At 40.4% G+C, this 18,123-nt stretch overlaps 1 protein-coding gene across 3 annotated transcripts in view; it reads left to right on the top strand.

Moving 5' to 3' along the window:
- The first annotated feature begins 837 nt into the window (after positions 1–837).
- CDK8 (cyclin dependent kinase 8) overlaps positions 838–18,123 on the top strand; it is a 69,684-nt gene continuing 52,398 nt past the window's right edge. For 2 of the 3 annotated variants that reach the window (XM_054654949.2, XM_054654948.2), the window contains exon 1: positions 839–1,162. In XM_054654949.2, coding sequence (XP_054510924.1) covers positions 1,035–1,162 — 128 coding nt within the window. In that variant the 5' untranslated portion in view covers positions 839–1,034. Of the gene's footprint in view, positions 1,163–18,123 lie in introns of all 3 variants that reach the window. The other variant, XM_054654950.2, reaches the window with a different exon arrangement.

Raw genomic sequence — 18,123 nt, 5'->3', positions numbered from 1 at the left:
GAGATCACTTGGTCTGTTCAGCCTGGAGCAGAGGAGACTGAGGGGAGACCTCATTGCAGTCAGCAACTTCCTCATGGAGGGAAACAGGGGAGCAGGCACTGATCTCTGCTCTGTGGTGCCAGTGACAGGACCGGAGGGAAAGGCCTGAAGTTGTGTCAGGGAGGTTTAGGGTGGATATTAGAAATAGGTTCTTCACCCAGAGGGTGGTTGGGCACTGGCACAGGCTCCCTAGGGAAGCAGTCACAGCACCAGCCCGACAGAGCTCAAGAAGTGCTTGGACAACTCTCCCAGGTCCATGGTGTGGCTCTTGAGGATGGTCCTGTGCAGGGCCAGGAGCTGGACTCGATGAACCTAATGGATCCCTTCCAACTCAAAAGATTCTGTGATTCTCTGATTTTGTCCATGTTCATAGTTATGGAATTGTCTTAATTATAGAGATGCTAAGAGATGCTCAGAGCAGCAGGGACCTCTGCCCTCGCCAGCCTGGATCGAGCCGGGGACCGGGATATTCACGGGTAGCCGAGGCCCCGGGAAGGGACCGAGCGCGGGTCGCGGTGGCTGCTGATGGCAGGCCCCGTGCCCCTCGTGCCCTGCCCACGAACTACAGCTCCCGGCATGCAGCGCGGCCTGGCCTCCCTCCCTCCGCCTGTACTACACCTCCCGGCGTGCGGCTGCAAGGCACGCTGGGACGGCCCCTTCCACGTGGTGCGCTGCTCGCGGCCGGGGAGGTGCCCGCGGTTTGCGACGTCTGTTTGCGGCAGCGCACGCGGGCGCGGCCCCGAGAGCCCGCCCGGGGACCGGCGGCGGTGCTGCTCCTGGCGCGGGGAAGGGAGGGACGGAGGGAGGGAGCGCCGGGGGCTGGGGCTCGGAGCGAAGGGAGCAGCTCCGCCGCTGGATGTTCCGCGGGCGGCGCGGGGGCCTCCTCCTCCTTCTCCTCCTCCTGCTGCTGCTGCTGCCGCCGCCCGGTGTGTGCGGCGGGGCGGGGCGCGGCTGCCGGGGGTGGCGGCGGCGGCGGATCGCGGCGGGCGCCCAAGATGGACTATGACTTCAAGGTGAAGCTGACCGGGGAGCGTGAGCGGGTGGAGGACCTCTTCGAGTACGAGGGCTGCAAGGTGGGCAGGGGCACCTACGGGCACGTCTACAAAGCCAAGCGCAAGGACGGGTGAGTGAGCGAGCGAGCGAGCGGCTCCCCGCGGGACCCCCGGCCCGCCCGCGCCCTCCTTCCCCCGGGCGCCTCCTGCCCCGCAGGCTCGTGTGCCTCCCCCCGCTCCCCGCGTTAGTGCCGTCCTTTCTCCGGCCCGGCCGGATCCCCGGCCGGCCGGCGCCTGGCTCCCCCCGGGTCACTGCGAGCCCCTCAGCGCTGTGCCGGAGTCGTGTTTCGGTAGCGGGTGGGCTTGGAGAAACAAATTTTGCGCCCGAGGAAAACCGTTCCCTTAATGGATTCTCGTTATGAGTAAATTAGTGGCCGCTTATACCGTTCAGCCTGATCATCGGCTCATAGAACAGGGTTTTTTTGTTGTTGTTTTTAACAATGCCTTTTTTTTTTTTAATATGATTTATTACTTGTAGTCACCATTTTGGGTCGTCTTGCTGGCTGCTTCAGAAGCCAAAGTCTTCTCGTGCTTTTGGGGCTTTAGAATGCTTTAAACCACCTTTTGTGTATGAGCAGTTCTTGTTCTAGACCTGAGTAAATTAATTGCTTGGCATAAACGTTTTGAAGAAAGACCGAATGAAACTGTCATTTGGGTTTCCCTCTTCCGTGGCATGGCATCACTTGCTGAACAGCGAAACAATAGGAAGTAGAGAGCAGGAGAAACGGGAGAGGCACGGGTTGTGCCTGTAGCAGGTTCTAAATTTTGAATTGCATCTAATCTTTCTCTTAAAGTCTCACCGCAGTGGTGCTCTGTATGCACCAGTAAGGTGCATTTCAAAAGTCTGGCTATTATTTTTACATTGAATAAATAAACTTTTAAAGCAGACAGTGGTCAATCATGGCCAAAATACGATCTGGTTGTGTTTACATAAGCTTTTGATTCTAGAAGGAAATGCTCTGGCTGTTACGTGGAAAACAGCTGTAATGAAAATGGTTGCACCTTGTCTCGTCTCTGTATTAAACATGCTGATATTAATTGCAGCACAGTTACTTCAGCCTGAATTTTGTTTGATGGTGGGAGTCAGGTAACTGCTTTTTGCAGAACTTTTATATTTGGATCCTTCCAACTGTCTGTAGGAAAAATCTTATCTTGCCCAAATTCTCTCTATTCTGGGACGACAAGAGGAAAAAAAAAAAAACCAAACCAGTTGTAAGTGTGATAAGCTGTTGCCTCAAGTCTCCTTATATGCAGGCACAAATGCTGCTGATATACCCAGCCCTGGTTTCTCTGCCCATACAGAGATCTGTAATATGAAAAATAAGTCGAGGTATTGAAAGATAGGGCTACATTTCTAATGTTTGTGTCAGGCAGCTTTGCAGCTGTTCAGCATGTTGGACTGAAGCAACGGGTAGGGAATTCAGCATGTCGTACTGCTGAAGCAGTTTTGGTGAAATTATCGGTCTGCTTGATGTTGTTTGGGAGAGAATGTTTGAAAATGCTGCTGTTTTGAGAAACTACAGCAAAAAATGGAATTGTTTGCTTTAAAAATGGATAGTTGCTCGAACGTGGTTTTACAATAGGATGCACATGTTTTTAGATTTTCACTTTTGATGAGGGGGGGAAATCAAGGTATGGTATTTGATTAAAGTTTGGTGGAAAAAAAAAAGATAAGCAATGTATATTGTCTCCTTTTTTCTTTGCTTTGTTGTTCATTTAGTGCCTTGTTTCCCATCCCTTTCCGTAATACCTCCCTTTTGCCTTTCTGACTTCTGAAAAGTTTTTCTTTTAAATATCCTGTGTAACTGCCCTTGGACGGTCACTAGAATATGTAAACTAGAAGCATCCATAGATGGTTTTGCAGCTTGTAATATGTTTGTACATGTGTGATCTTAAATTATAAGGGTGGAATTAGGCTTGAAGTTGAGGGTTTTGTTTACATCCTTTTATCCAGAGGGAATTAGTTAAATCAAAGAAGCAAATAATAACATTTAGTAATAACATTTAATGTTCCTGAAGCTGTAGTGATGGATGGAGGTTATGTCCAATGGTGAGGAGTTCCTGCAGCAGAGTTCAGTATTTGTTTATTTGTACATGCATATATTCAAAACATACTCTTGCATTGTTTTAGTAATGGTAAGTAATGATGGATCAATAATTTTTCAGTTGTTTCTAGAGTCTATACAGCTCAAACTTTATTTTTTATATTTCCCTTGAGTTTACAAGCGTTCTTTAAACTTTGCTACGTGATTCTAATTCTTAAATTAAAGTAGCACAAATCTTCTAAGATATGCATGGTAATTCTTGTAGTACTTTGAAGAGTGGCATGCAGGACTGCAAATACTTTGTTAACAGTACTGGTTCAGCTTTTTCTTAAATGACATCTTCTACTACGGATGACTAAAAGATAGAAGGATCACAAAAAATAACTAAATTTTAATAATTGAGTTTGTGCAAATGTTTCTTCTAAGGCCCTTGGTGATAAAACCCAGTTCTAGAATACAAGCAGCAGTCTCTGTAGTACAGCTGTGGTCTTCACCTCCTTTTTCTTTTATTTTTGTTTTACTGCTTTACATGTTTTAGAGCTGCCTCAGAGGTGCAGTAAGGCAGTTGAAAACTAGATAGCAGCTCTGTATCCTAATCCTAGGAAGTTAATTGCATCATTGGATCTACACAGGAGTATTTTGGAGGACAGTCTTTCAGGAATCTTGATGGAGTGAGAATCCTTCTAATGAAGGAGAGGTGTCCTGTGGTATGTGTGCTGGTGACCAAATGGGAGTGTAACCAGGGTTTCTTTCATGCCTTGCTCCAAGAAAAAAAGCCAGTGTAGCCCTGCAGTGCCCCTTGCCACAAGGTGAGGCTTGGGGTCTTTACTGGTCCATCTCAGAGGATCACCAGGTACAGCTCCATGGACATTTCTCACATATTACTTGCCAAACTTGACCCAACTGAATCTGAATCAGCTGAGTGACAGTGTCAGGCATCATAATTGGGCTCTATCTGATGCATTGCCTGCAGCACAATGGTATTCTGGAGTTTTTATTTTAATCTCTTCTATTTTAAGTTTGTGGTCTGTCTAGGTGGTTGAATCTTCCTGGCTTTTTATTGGATGGTGGTGTCTTTTTCATCAGTGCAGTACCTGCAGTGGGCTCTAAAACCTGCTTAGAGCAAAATCTGGAATTGATGGGGTTTATTTTTATAGCAGAAAGATGTACAAAGAAGCATTTGACGCTAATGGGGTTTATTTTTGTAGCAGAAAGGTGTACAAGAAGACATTTGACTCTAATGGTATGCACTGGGAAGGGAACACAGGCATGGCATGGTGAGCATCAGTCTTCAGATAAAGGAACTGTTGCTCATCTCTAGTGTTTGCAGGACACTAGAGTACCTTTTTTTTTCTTTGGGTCCAGAAAATGTCAGTTATTTCCTGCATAAAATTTGCCTTATGTGCCACTTGGGTGCTTCCTCAGGAACACTGCTCAACCCTGCTATTAAATCTACCTATTTGACTTAGGCAGGACTTGTAAAATATGCCAGCAGTTTTTGTTGTGTGAACTGGCATGCAGATCTACTGTTTTTACTTTTTTTTCTCTCTGCAGCTCCTTGGGAGCTGAGTGCCAGTCATGGGCAGACTGAGGTGGCAGGACACCGGGGTCTCTGGTACAAGCCTGGCTGCCCAGCTTGTGCAGCACAGGAGGTACAGCCCGTCCTGGGGCTGGCACCTTGTGCTGCCCACGAGTCCCCAGGCTTACTGGGATTGGTCTTCCACTGCTTTCTTGGCTCTCCTCTCCCTTTTTATGGTACAGCTATAGTCAGAAATCTGAGAGAGAAGCCTATTCTGCGGAGGAAGGCTGACTGTTTCAGTGGCAATTTGGAGTGTTTCCAAATAATCATTTTTCCTGTTTATTGGATGTGGTTTGGATGAGAATAAGAAATTACTGAATGTCCCTGTTAGGCAGTATCTAACTTTTTAATTACAACAGCAAAAAAATTATGTAATTGAGGGTCTTGAACTGTAGAAATGTTCCCTGGTGCTTTATTGAAAGCTTTCCTAATCTCTTGGAAAGAGACTTGAGTGGTGAGACCGAAGGTGGGAAACCAACACTAAGCAAACTGGTGCTGTCCTAGTTGTTGTCAGGAGCTGTGAGAAGTGATGTTGGTCCCAAACACAAGTGGAATTGGACATTTTTTTTTTTTTTTTTGTAATTTCGGCACTTAGAGTTCTGTGTTGGAAGTATTGCTGTACGTAGGGGAGCAGATTGTTTAATTTGAACCTACTGACACATTGTAATTGGCACTATGAAAATACATCTTGTGTGCTTCAAGCAGTCAAATCTAATCTACTTTTTTTCTCCCCTTGAGGGTTTGTCTGAGTTGTAAAAGAAGCAGAATGGTGGAAATCTAGTAGATGTCCAGTAACTTATTGGGTTGCATAATCTCTAATGTGACATTACTTTTTACCTACCAATTAAAGGATATTGCAAGAATTTTGATTCTCTGTCAGAAAATCTTGTATAAAGAGAAACTGAAGGGATGAGGAATATTTATCTTGGAAGATAGAGAAGGCAGAACTGTTTAATAAAATAATGAATGGTTTGGGTAGTGTGCAAGATTCTTGTGCTATTTTTGTTTCACAGCATTTGAAGATGGATGACCTGGAATGTTTTCGGGAAACATAAAATATTTTAATGCCGTGTAGATAAACTGCATAACCTATTGTTGAAGGGAAATGATAAGAGCGTAGTGTCTCTTCTGTAATGTTGTCAAAACCAGTCAGTTCTGACTGTTGTAACCGTAGAAGTTCAGATGCTCGCTTACAGATCAGGCAAAGCTCTGTAATAGATGCAGAAGAACTGCTTTTGCTTGCTTCAGGAATTCTGAGTTTTGGTGATGTTTGTTTTTTTTTTAACACTAAACTACTTTCTGGCCCTTCATAGGGTGGTTAGCAGATGAGTTCCAGTTTGTCTGTGTTTGTGAGTGTGTATTGATTGAGTTATATTGGATAAGTAATCACTTACTTTGTCAAGTTCTAAATCAAACTGATATTTACTGAGAGGTACATGTCAGATTAAGTCTTTTTCTGACTTAGAGATGGGGCAGCTGAGAGGCATTTTAAAAACTTAATCTCTTTTTACTGTCACGTGAAGGATGAGACAATACAGATGCTACAATTTACACTATTACAATTATAAGCTATTTTCTAATTATAATATGTTATAAACATTTCTTGGCTTTGAGAATTTTCTACACATTAATTTACCACATTACACAGAATTTGGGAGTGCCACAAGTAATGAGTTAAAATTTTACTTGGTGAGAAGTGAAACAGTGGGGCTGGACTTGAAGTGTCTTGATTAGTTCTGTATGGAGCCTTTATAGGAGTTATGTCATGAACCTCATGCTATTAGTTTTCACTATAAATTTCCAGACAACTCTTGTCTTCTCTCAATGGTGATTTTGTTGTTGTTGTTTTTGGCTGAACGTTTGTGTGTTGATTTCAACTGTTTTGACCCGAAGCAGTTGGTGGAGTTTGCAGGCAGGTGGTGAGAACCGCAGAGCTGGCATGCAAGCCTTTGGCTTCTGACTCCTGTCAACAGTGGTGTGGAATTTCTAAATGCCACAAACTTTATTTATGTATGTAATATGTGGTATTACCTTCTTAAAATATATGCCCTGAGTCTCTTTTGGATCCTTTGCCGTAGTAGTTACAAAGTTCCTAATTAAACTGTATCTACATAATGAGGTAGGCATGCCATATTGCATAAAGTCTTGTGCTCTTACATTTTTCTGGTCAACCACTCTTTTAACTGTCTTCCATCCTCTTCCTTCCCTTCTCACCCGGTTACATGGCTTCAGGCTTTATAGGTTTTTAAGGTCGTGTGGTTGAGAGAGTCCTGCTGTGGCCTTTGGACCTTATTTGGTGTGATCTTTTGTTATCTTGTCACAGATGTGTTGATTTATTTTCATACCCTGCAGCAAAGGTGAGCTGGTGTTTCATTCCTACCCAAAGCTTACGACAAGTACAGAGAAGAGGCTATGAAAGTAGTGTTGCAAAACAAGAAAGAAAAACACCAGAGGTCTGTCTCCATGTAGTTTGATTCTGGATTTATAAATTACAGTAATATGTGTAAATAGTGGGGGCGTGGAGTGGCTAACGCGTGTACGCCATGTCCCATTAGAGAATAGGGGTTCGTTTTTGAGGGTGTTGATTGTACAGGAGGCTGTGTTGTCACAGAACAGTGCTGCTGATAAAAGGCTTGCTTTTCTTTCTGGTAGCCTTCAACTGTAAAGCAGCCTTGAGTTTAGAGAAGTCTGTGTTTTGTGAGTGGATGGGAATAAAGTTTCAGTTTCAGGCTTTATCCCCCCCGGTGCTGTACCTCTCATGCTTCTCTCCCTCCACTGTCCCACATCTTTTCTTTGTGAGCTTGGCAAGTAATGCTGCATGTTACTGCTACGTGCAGGCTGATAACCATTCAGGAGGGTTTTGTGTTCTGGCTGGCTAGCCTGCTGTTCTCTCTTGTCTCCTCCAAGGCTCAACAAATGGTTTCTGAGACCTTGTCAAGCCCCATAATAGCACATTTGGGATTACAGCCCTAGCTTTATTCATAGTTACAATTTTTTGTTGGGCTACTTGTGAATGAATTGCTAACTTCTGTGTGTTGAGGCTTCCCATTTGAGAGATAGCTGCTTGAGTTTGGAAATCACTAGATGATCTTTAAGGTCCCTTCCAACCCAAACCATTCTGTGATTTTATGAATAAATATATTGAATTGTATACAGAAGCATACAAAGTCTTTAGTAGATTATATAGGAAAGGTGCTGGATAGTCCATTTAATATTCTGGGTTTTTTTTAATGGAGGATTCTACTGATGTTGCCCTATTGCACGGGTTTTTTTGCATAACCTAGTGAAAGTCTGACTTAATTATAGGAGCATTTTGATGCCAAAGAGTGCTTGTAAGATTGTGTGACAATCAAGCAAAAAGATACTGCTGTTCAGAAAACAGTTTCTATTCAACAGCTTCTTAACAACCTTGAGTGTTAAGTGGTAGTATGGCAAAACATATTGTGCAGTCAGTTTAGAATTTGCAGAAAAAGAACTGTATAAGCCATGATTAAAGCTGCAGATACTTTTTAAAGGACAAAATGTTCGAGAGAGCATAATGATTTTTCTCAACTACAGATGCTAGCCTAAACATCAAAAATTAAAATTATCCTTGAAAAATGCACGTTTTGTGAACAGGCAAGAACACAACTAAAGGTCACTGAAACAATCTGCCTGTTTTTCTGGGAAAGCTCTGCTGTGTGCTTGTAACACCTTGCATACAAGATGTTGACATTTGAATAAAGGACACTTGAGAGTTGCTCTAAAAATGAAGACTCAATTCATTACTGTGTGTGTGAAAAATAAGTGCAGCTGAGAACTTGAAATACAAAAGGATCTGAATTGCAGAAAATTCTTGATTCGACTTTTTAATTCTGGCCAAGATACATTTTCTGTGAGAGGCATAGCATTACCCTGTGAGTGGGGAGCCCTAACTTCAGATGTACTTCCAATTACGATTTGCATTCAGATAACTGGATAATCCCACAATGAAGCCTTGGAAAGTCAGGTTTCATCAAGTGTGTTTTCTCACAGAACCTCTGAGCAAGGTATGAAGCTTAATCAAAGCAACTGGAGCAAGCTTTACCTGGGGGGACTTGAAGACACCAAGGCAGCAAACTTGTCCCTGACTGTAATTTGAATCTTATCTAACTTTTTGTACTTGAACAGCTTGGCTTTCAAAATCTCTCGTTTCTTTTTGGGTGAACATCAATCCTATTTAAGCAGGGTGGAACAAAACAACCCCTCGCAATTAAATGTGCTAACAGTGCCATTCACTGTTATGTTAGTTCCATTGTGTAAAAGCCCAACTGGAAGCTTATGTGACTGCCAGATACCAAAAGACGTTTAAAAAAGACCAGCTATTGCAACACGGAAAGGTCTGTGGGTGGAGTGTAAGGTGGGGGAACAATATCGTTAGGACTGCATTTACATCTGCCACTTGTTTGCCTGTGCTGTGTTGGATCAGTGAGGCTGCAAAGCAGGGAATGCAGCAATGAACGGCTTGTTAGCCTCATTTCGTTTAGGTGGGTGCTTCTGGGCAGTGAAGAATGCCTAGACAAAACTTCATGGTAATGAGTAGTTAGTTAGTGAAACAGATAGGGCATGCACAGAGGGGGGCATCAGCTTGGGACCTGGCCTACAGTAGGGTGAAAGATGGAAACCATTCCTACCGAGGACTGTCTGTGATAAACATGGGTTGTTCTTTGCTCTTGGCATATGCCGAATCTGTACAGGGTTAAAAAAAAAAAACAGACCTGCTTGAAGTACCACTTAAGTTAAAAAAGAAAATGTGAGGGGTGGTGGTGGGAGGAGATGGCCTCCCAAAGCTAAAAGAGAGCCAAGATGGTGAAGTGTTGCAAGCTGTCTGGGAACGGTTTTTGAAGCTTTGCTGGGCTCTCAGTGACTAGGGTGAGTAGGTACTCTAAACCCATCAATTAAAAAAATGTGACATGCTCAATAGTAGAATAAAGGAAGCCCTTGGGAGTGAGGATATGTTCTTTGAAAAATTAGGTCTTCTCTGAAGGATGAATAAAGAAATAGGAGCAAAGTGAATGTAGACATTATGAAAGAACTTAAAGGATTAGCAGTGAAGACAGTGATTGAGGGATCTGTCTCAGGTGCAGACAGTTGTCAAGGTGAGATATCTTTGCTGCACATCGGAAGGAGCAAATTTCTAACCAGAAAGTATAACCCTGTGCTTTAAATTGTCCCAGTTATGAAAGGCTGGAAGGGGGCAGTGGTGAGATCAGATTTTAAAAGGACTTTCTGGAAAGTGGAAACTACTAATTGGTAAGGTGAACCAAAAGCAGAGATAGTGGACCCATGGTAGGTGCTGAGATGGAGAGATCAGTCTTGCAAAACACATTCAGCACTTCATAAGTCTATTAAAATGCATCATGGAGTTAAAATATAGGCTAAAGACAATGCAGTTTATGTAATCTTAACTATATTTTCAAAAGCCATCCTGTTAAGCTTCCTACCAGAGACTAAAGCTGAATTTAGAGATAGTCCTTCTCTGTATGGAGAAGTTAGAGATGTGAAGTAATGGTGAGAGGTCATTAGTGGTATCTCCCAGGAGTCTGTGCTGCTCAGAAGTTTTGTTTGGAAAGCGCTTGCCATAAATAATTGGGGAGAAGCTTTGCTGATGAATGTTACTTGGGATACTGAAGGCAAGGGCTGATCATAGGGCTTTACCCTGATCATCACAATCTCCAAATAACACATTGTACTTGATGTGGAGCTATTTGTTTGGGAAAATGGTCCTTTCTTTACACACACACAAGTTAATTATTGTTTAAGAAAACAATTGTGGAGTTTATAATGACACTTTCATGAAAGTGCTAGTTCAATGCAAGCAATTGCTAAAAAGCAGAGAGAATCACAGAACTTAATAGCAATGGAGTGGAGCACAAAACACAGTGCCATTGTCGGTTTAAGTCATATTTTCAGTATTGTAGGTGCTTCTAATTCCTTCATCACAGAACCAGCAACAACTCGGGAATGTGGAGCAGTGTCTGTGTGAAAACTTCATTTATTCCCATGGACAAGGATTCTTTTGTCTGTGAGAGCACGGGATGGGCAAAGTCTCTGAAATCTTAAGTGTCATTGAGAAGAAACAGTTGTTCAGTGACTGGATACATTTCTGAAAGAGAATTCTCTTAAGGGCAAATAAATAAGCTAATATAATCTGTAGACTTGTAGCTCCTACAGTAGTGAGTTTGTGACTGTTAGGCTTTTTTTAAAAGCAGCAAATATGTTGCTTCTTCTGTGTAAACCAAGTAATGTCATAGATTTGACTACTGAAGAAAAATGGGCCAAAAATAGAAATTACCCAATGAAATTATGGCTTTCTGGAGTATAGACCTGTGCTTTAACCCAGTTTGTAGTTGATGCTTTGAAATGCTGTGCTGTCTTTATGCAGCTTCTAGTTTCTGAAATGGTACAAATACTGAGGTGAGTTAAGAGCAATCTGAAGAAGAGATGGAAAGTGCAGATGAATTACAGCAGTCTTTTCCTTTAGAGATAATTTGTGTAGGCACTTGTTGTTTTGTTTCCTATAAAAGTACTGGTAAGACTGCCATGACCTTTAGTAAAGCACCATGGAGCTTTGAGTCTGGAGCAGGGGTCTGCTGCCCATCAGCTAATCTCATAGGAGTGATCTTCATAATTGTGTGGATTTAAACCTAGGTTTTAGGCTGGCTGTCAAATTACAGTTTTGTGTATTAAGAGACGAAAAGAGAACCAAATCCCAGGGATTCTCTCCCCTGCAGAAATTTTGTGATGGAGCTAGTTGCAGGGCTATGGGCAAGATGGTCTTTTTTGTTGGGGTTTTTTTGCTTTTTTTTTTTCTGTTTTTTGAGTTATGGACAGCCATACTTCTGTGGTATTACCACTAGAAAGCAGGGTGTGAAGCGAGTGGTATCTTGCTTTTTCTCCTCCATTTCTGTCTCTGTCCTTTACTCATTCCTTTGCTGTCTTTTGCTCTCACCACATACTTTGTTAATGCTGGTTTTGATACTCCTTGTACCCGGCTGTAAATGGACAGAATTAGTTAACCTATGTTAGTGAACTTACTTAACATTAGTTAACTTCTTTTTCAGAAGTAGATAACTCTAAGGAAAATGCAGGAAGTGAGTTCTGTCATGGAGTGTGGCACAGATCACAGCTGGCATAAAGGAAGGGAATTTTTTGGCTGGGAGCAGCAAGGCAGAGATGTTGAGAGAAGACTTTCCTCTTGACTGCAGCAAATTCTTAGATCAGAAGAACCACATTTACAGTGCATCATTGAATTTGCTTGGTTGCTTTGAACTTCCTGCCAAACTACATGTTGTGGCAAAAGTTGTTAATTAAAAAAAAAAAAAAATCTAAGAACAAAAGGAAAAAAGGGAATCAGTAATTGCCGTTTACCACATCAACCATCACAGAAGCCCTTGTATTTATTGGCTTGCTGTCGATAGTTTTTCCTCCAGCTTTGGAAAATACTTTTTCTTTACCCATTAAAAGCTCTGATTATTGGAGGATTTATTTTGAAGTAGAAAGTATTCTCAGCATGAGCCTTGCTATCTGATAAAAATAATGATGCTGTTCTGGCCCAGCGATCTTGCCATGTCTTCCTAAGTATTTTGGGAATGGAAAAAATATTGATGCCTTAGCTGGACCTTTAATAAATTCAGTTCTGTTAATGCATTTTCCCCTGGACTAATTTATTTGTGTTATCATTGAGGTGAGTAATATGGTCTTTTATTTTCATATGACATCTTGTAAAATCAAATCCGAGTCCATGAAACCAGCTTCAGTGAAAAACTGTGCACCTTATATGCTTCTATCCTTTAGTAAAGGTTTTTCTTTTTGCTTTTTTTTTAAAGCAAACAGTCTAAAAATTGCATATTAAAGTGTTGACTAGACTCATTCTGAAGCATTACTTTGAGGATAAGCTATATGGGGGGGGGGACAGCAGGGGGCTGATGGAAACAATGAAGAGCACAAACTGTCTTTTTTCCCTGCTTTTGCATATGCTGTCTTTTGCCTCTGCTTTTTCTGTGTATCATGTGCATGTCTTCAAAAGGGGAAAAAACCCAACCCTTACCATGCAAATTAATTGAAATTTTGCCTTAGAGAGAAGTCTAATTTTTTTTCTTCTGCTGGATTGTTTAATGTTTACATTTTAAATAAAATTTTTCTGCTAGACCTTAAGTTAAATTTTTAATTCAGCTAGAAATTATTGACAAACTTGCAAGATATTCACTGCCTAGCAGTAAGGCATTTATTTTTTTACATCTCCAGAAAAAAAAGAAGAGAAAGCAGGGTAAAATTAAAATGAAATACGAAATTTCTGTCAATTTTTCTGAGTTTTGCAATGTACAAGTTTTGCAGAGATGCTGTATTGTTTGGAGACTTCATTCAGCTCTAGCGGATTCTAGACAGTTGAACACCACCTTTTTTTTTGTTAATTTCTGTTTGGTTGGTTTTTGTTTATTTTTAACATGTTTCCATGCATTTTTTTTCATATTTTTTGTGTATCTCACATTTGAAGTTGAAGAAGTAAATAATATTTATTTCTGTATAAATGGGGAAGCAGTCTGAAATCTCCCCTTTGGGAGTGAGCACCCTTGAGTGTGTGACAATTTAAAGAGGTCCTAATGCTGGCATCTGTATTAGAATGGGTGGAAGATACTGCTTTTAGTGGCAAGGAAAAATAAGAAAGAAGTCACACTACTTTATGAACTGAATTTAATCTCATCTACTGATTAACTAGTACCAGCTGCACTTTATTCCCTTCTCTTCCTGGAAAGAGATGTTCTTTATTTTCATACTCTCTTTGTAGAGGAGAGAAGAGTTGTAAACTGCTCTTTTTAGCTGAAATGCTTAAAACAATAGTTCAGATTCACAGATTTTCTGACTGGGTTGTATTATTCATAATCCTTTCTCATATATTAATATATAAGAGGCTTTCATGACAAAATCTGGGATTTTATCTCAGTTTTGGCAGATTTCTTCCTTGAAAAGAACAAGCTAGAATTTATGATGGGATAAACTTTAAGCTGGTTGTAAATACATTTAAATACTCCAGGCTTGAATAAATCTGAACTTTTAAAAATAGTCATGCTTTGGTTGTGTGGAACACAGTTTATAATAGAGAAGATAATGTTAACCTATTTCCTGTAGGTTTAATGCATGTTATAGAACTGCATTTTTCAAAATGTTTTTAAGTTCAGTCAAATGAAGAAGCAGTAATTTGAGCTAATATTTATCTTCTGATTTGATTTCATCCAACTTGCTTTAGCTAATTTAACTGAAATGTGCTCACAAGACAAAACCCATGAGTGATTCTTGTAAAATTAAGTATTTTTTAGAATAATAAATTTTTGGGAATTTATATTCATAATATGCATAGAGCATCAGTAAAAGTAAAATAACTTTCAAGTCCTTCTTAAACCTCTATGAGAGAAGAACATAATTTTAGTTTATATTGTTTCCGTATTTTGAAAAATATGTGTCTTTAGCAATGGTGAATTTTTCCAGTGATCATAATTACTTCTGCAGGGGGTGCTGCACTTAGCTGGCAAATGTGAATGTACTGCATCCAGCTGATGTGGAAAAAAAAGTACTGGTTAGAAGCTAATCTAACATCATCTTAAATGTGGACAGGAACTGCTGTACTTCTGCTGTGTCTGCTTTTCATTTTTAGCTAAGTCTGGTGTTCATCTGAGCACTCAGCAGGCCACTTCAGTGTACTAATGGGGCAGAAAGTGTACCAGAGAAAAATCTGGAAATACCTTTCTGAATAAGGTCAGAACAAGCTCATCTCCATCAGAAATGAGTGCGCAAAGGACAGGAGTGTGTGTGTATGAAAAAGGGGTTGTTTCAGCAGGAACTCATTGACTCAAAGCAAGCCATTGTCCAAAACTTCTTGGTATTTTTCAGTTCTTTTTGTCAACATAATTGGAAAACATTTTGATATGTGAAAACCAGCAGGTTTTGTAAAAAGGAAATTACAAGAAGATGAAGTAGTTGTCATTGCATCATTGTTAGCTCAGATATTTTTGAGAGAATGATTTATAGGATTTTGTTCTTTATTTTAGGATTACCTGAAGGTACAGGGTCAGTGATGAGATTTACTGTGTGTGCTAATTAGCGTGACAAAAGTTTTGACCTAAGTGTGTTTCTGGGAAGTCAGGTGCTTATAGTGTGACTTCTCAGCTGTTGTACCTAGTAGCCAGCATCCATTTTTTCCTGTACAATTTATTTTCTGCTGATGCACATAATTTTTGCTATTTGACTGTTACCCTCTATCTTCACAGAACTGTTTTATCTCATTCTGCAGAGTTATACCTGGTCAGCATTGTACATTGAAATGTATGCAGTGATAACTGCTGGGTTCCATACATTTAAATGTCTTTACAATTTGCAACATTTCTCATTCTCCGCTGTTGTGACAATGTAAATTTAAATTTTACTGCATTCTTCAGTTTTAAAGGCAGTTTATGTGCTTGTTGAGGATTAACCTCAGCAGCTCAGCCCCATGCAGCTGCGTGCTGTCCAGGCTCTCTCATGTGGCCCTGCATGTATGATGAGATCATGCCGCAAGCTTTGCTAAGGTCAAGGTAACATCCCGTGCTTTTTCACTGTCCTCTCATTGTATGGGACACTCAGGTTGATGAGACACAACTTATCCTTGGAAAATCCTTGCTAGTTGTTCCCAGTCGTCTGCTTTCCTTAAATTTTCCAAGGAGGGTTTGCTGCGTAACCTTTTCGTAGACTGAGATTCGGCTGGTTGGCCTATAATATCACTGAACCTTTTTTCCCTTCTCAGAGAGGTCCCGATATTTGCCCTTTTCCAATGATCAGGAATCTGCCAGTGTGCACTGTGACCTTTTGCAAATGACAGAGTGGCTTTGCAATGACATTTGCCAGCACCGTTAAGCACCCTTAAATGCAGCCCACCTGGTCCCGTGGACTCGAGTGTCTCCAGTTTGTTGACGTTGTCCCTAATTTGGTTTTCCTCTACTTCCTTTCACCAGGACTGTGCCACTAGTGTTGAGAATGTGTAGTTGTGAAAGTGTGCTGTGATGTGATGTGCTGTGATTCCGATGCCAGGAAGGCATTGAGAACCTGAGCCTCTTGTGTTCTTTGCCCCTTGGTTCTCCAACACACTGGGATGGTAGTTAATAGCTACAAAATGCAAAACAATTAGAACTACTGGTATAAATAACTTATTATGGCAAGATTATTTAGTGCATGAATGTGGTGTTGATAATATCTGTGGGAAATAGATAAATCTATTTTTGCAAGTCATCATTTGAGTGGGTACCAAGTCTGTCCTCATCTTGCTGTGCTTTCTAGAAAATTATGTCTTCTTATGGTTTGTATTTAAGTGTTTGCTGTGGTTGTATTATGGGCATTTAGTATAAAAGGATTAAATCTTTCAAAAACTGCATTTGTGCATTTATACACTTCCCAGGAACTGAAGTACTGCTTCCTGTAGACTTCATTGGATCTCTTGTATGACTAGGGGGATTCTAATTTATTTAAAAACAAAACCAAAAATTTCCACTGGTGTGACTTGGGAGAAGAGACAGGGAATGATGCCACAAAATGAAAATGCCAAGTCTCCTAAATGTTATACTTTGCTGTTGTGTTTGATTTTCATAATTTAACATGCAGAAATTAAAAAAAAAAAAAAAACAAAAAACAAACTACACATGTTTTATTAATAGGCTTATTTTTCATTATCAGGTTTTTTAAAATATTTTTAGGGAATAAGAGGCATAAACAGTTAAGAGATTGCTTAGTTTTCTGTAGAAGAGATAGTGCATTTATAGTTCCCTTTGGTAGTTGAAAACTCAAGTGGCTATTTCCTTCACATGTTTAACTGCAGTCAGATTTACATCTCCTTCTTTAGGAGATGTAGACACAACTAATCCCACATTGTGACCAGTTAATTTTGAATTTGAGATTTTTAACTGTAACATGAATTTACCATGATCATCCCTGATTTAAAGACTTTGGTACTTTATTCTGCTATATTTATTACTAAGATGAATTTTGAACTGTTCTTATGATCTGAATAAAGGGTATATTGTAGGGTTATGTCAATACATTTCTACAGCATTTTTGGTATGTGAGATGAAATAACAATTCATTTTTTTTAGAATCTGCCTTTTATGTAATAGGCCTCCTTTCTTATGTACAGATTTTTTTTTAGGTGCAACATCTTTTATACTTTTTAATGGTACTTTAGTAGGGGTTTTTTTGCTGTTGTCATTAAAATCTGTTGGATGTGGTGTTGAGGGTAACCTTTTTTTCAAGTTTACACCTCTGATGTTAGTGTTGTCCCTCTGAGGATTTTCCACAAGGTTATGTAGTTTGCTCATTCCTACAATAAGTACTGCTGTTGTCAGCAGCAGTGTACAAAGTGAGTTTTCTTGTTCTTGCTGCTCTCATGCTGCATGTTACTGCTGGGGAGCACCACAGAGTTGAAGATACCAACTTATTTCAGTGCAGGAAAGTAAGAATAAATTGGTAGGAAAATAAGTTTGCAGATTGACCAGCTTCTCTAAGCCTACTGGTAGGTGGAGGAGCTTCTGAAGTTATTTAATGTTTAAATTCTAGGCAACAGGGAAAGAAAACAGATTTTTCCCAACATGAGCTCTCTGTTAGAAGGAAGAAATTCAGTTGAATTGAGTCTTACTGTGCCCTTAAAATACAGCCTGCTAAGTGGCCCATTTTGTTACTCACAGTTGGCTGTGGAAGATGTTTATAAACGGGACTTCTTTCAACTTTTTTTTCTTTTTACTTACTGCTTTTTTTTTTCTGTTTTGTCTTTGAATGTCTCTTTATCTTCAAACATCTCTTTATTTTCAGAGAAGGAAATTGCCCATGTCCCAAAATCATGGAGAAGCCTTGGGCTGCATTATGATTCTAAACAGATTATTGGCAAAATATTTTTTTAACTTTTGTAAAATAAGCTTGGTCATGGTGTTTGGCACTCCTGCAGACTCTTACCACTCCCTTTAAAAAGTATTCCCCTGATTTCCTTTGCTCTCAAAGAATTACATTAAGTTTTTCAATAAAAATATCACTTGGCTTAAAAGTAAAAGTAGGATATTCCTACTCCTGTAAATAGAAAAGCTGGTATTGGGTTTAGTTGGGTAATCATGGTATTTTAGCAGCCTCAGAGTAGAACATGTTAGGAGTGGGTTAGGAATTGGTTTATTGCTTTGTATCTCAACTGCACCAGCACAATTCAGAGAATTTAAGTCTTAGAAGTATTTGGTTATTTTTTTCCTCATTCTGGAGTGGAGCGTAGCATGGTGCTAAAAAATGTGCTTTATCCCTGAACTTAATTTATTTTCCTTCTTTTTGCCATGCTTATATTTCTTCTAGACTGCATGGGTAGGCTGAGGACCCAGCAGAGGTCACTTGG

Source organism: Agelaius phoeniceus, chromosome 2, assembly GCF_051311805.1.
Source record: "Agelaius phoeniceus isolate bAgePho1 chromosome 2, bAgePho1.hap1, whole genome shotgun sequence".
Taxonomy (NCBI): Eukaryota; Metazoa; Chordata; class Aves; order Passeriformes; family Icteridae; genus Agelaius; species Agelaius phoeniceus.
The sequence above is the reverse complement of the archived record's forward strand: the minus strand, read 5'-3'. Positions and strand labels throughout refer to the sequence as shown.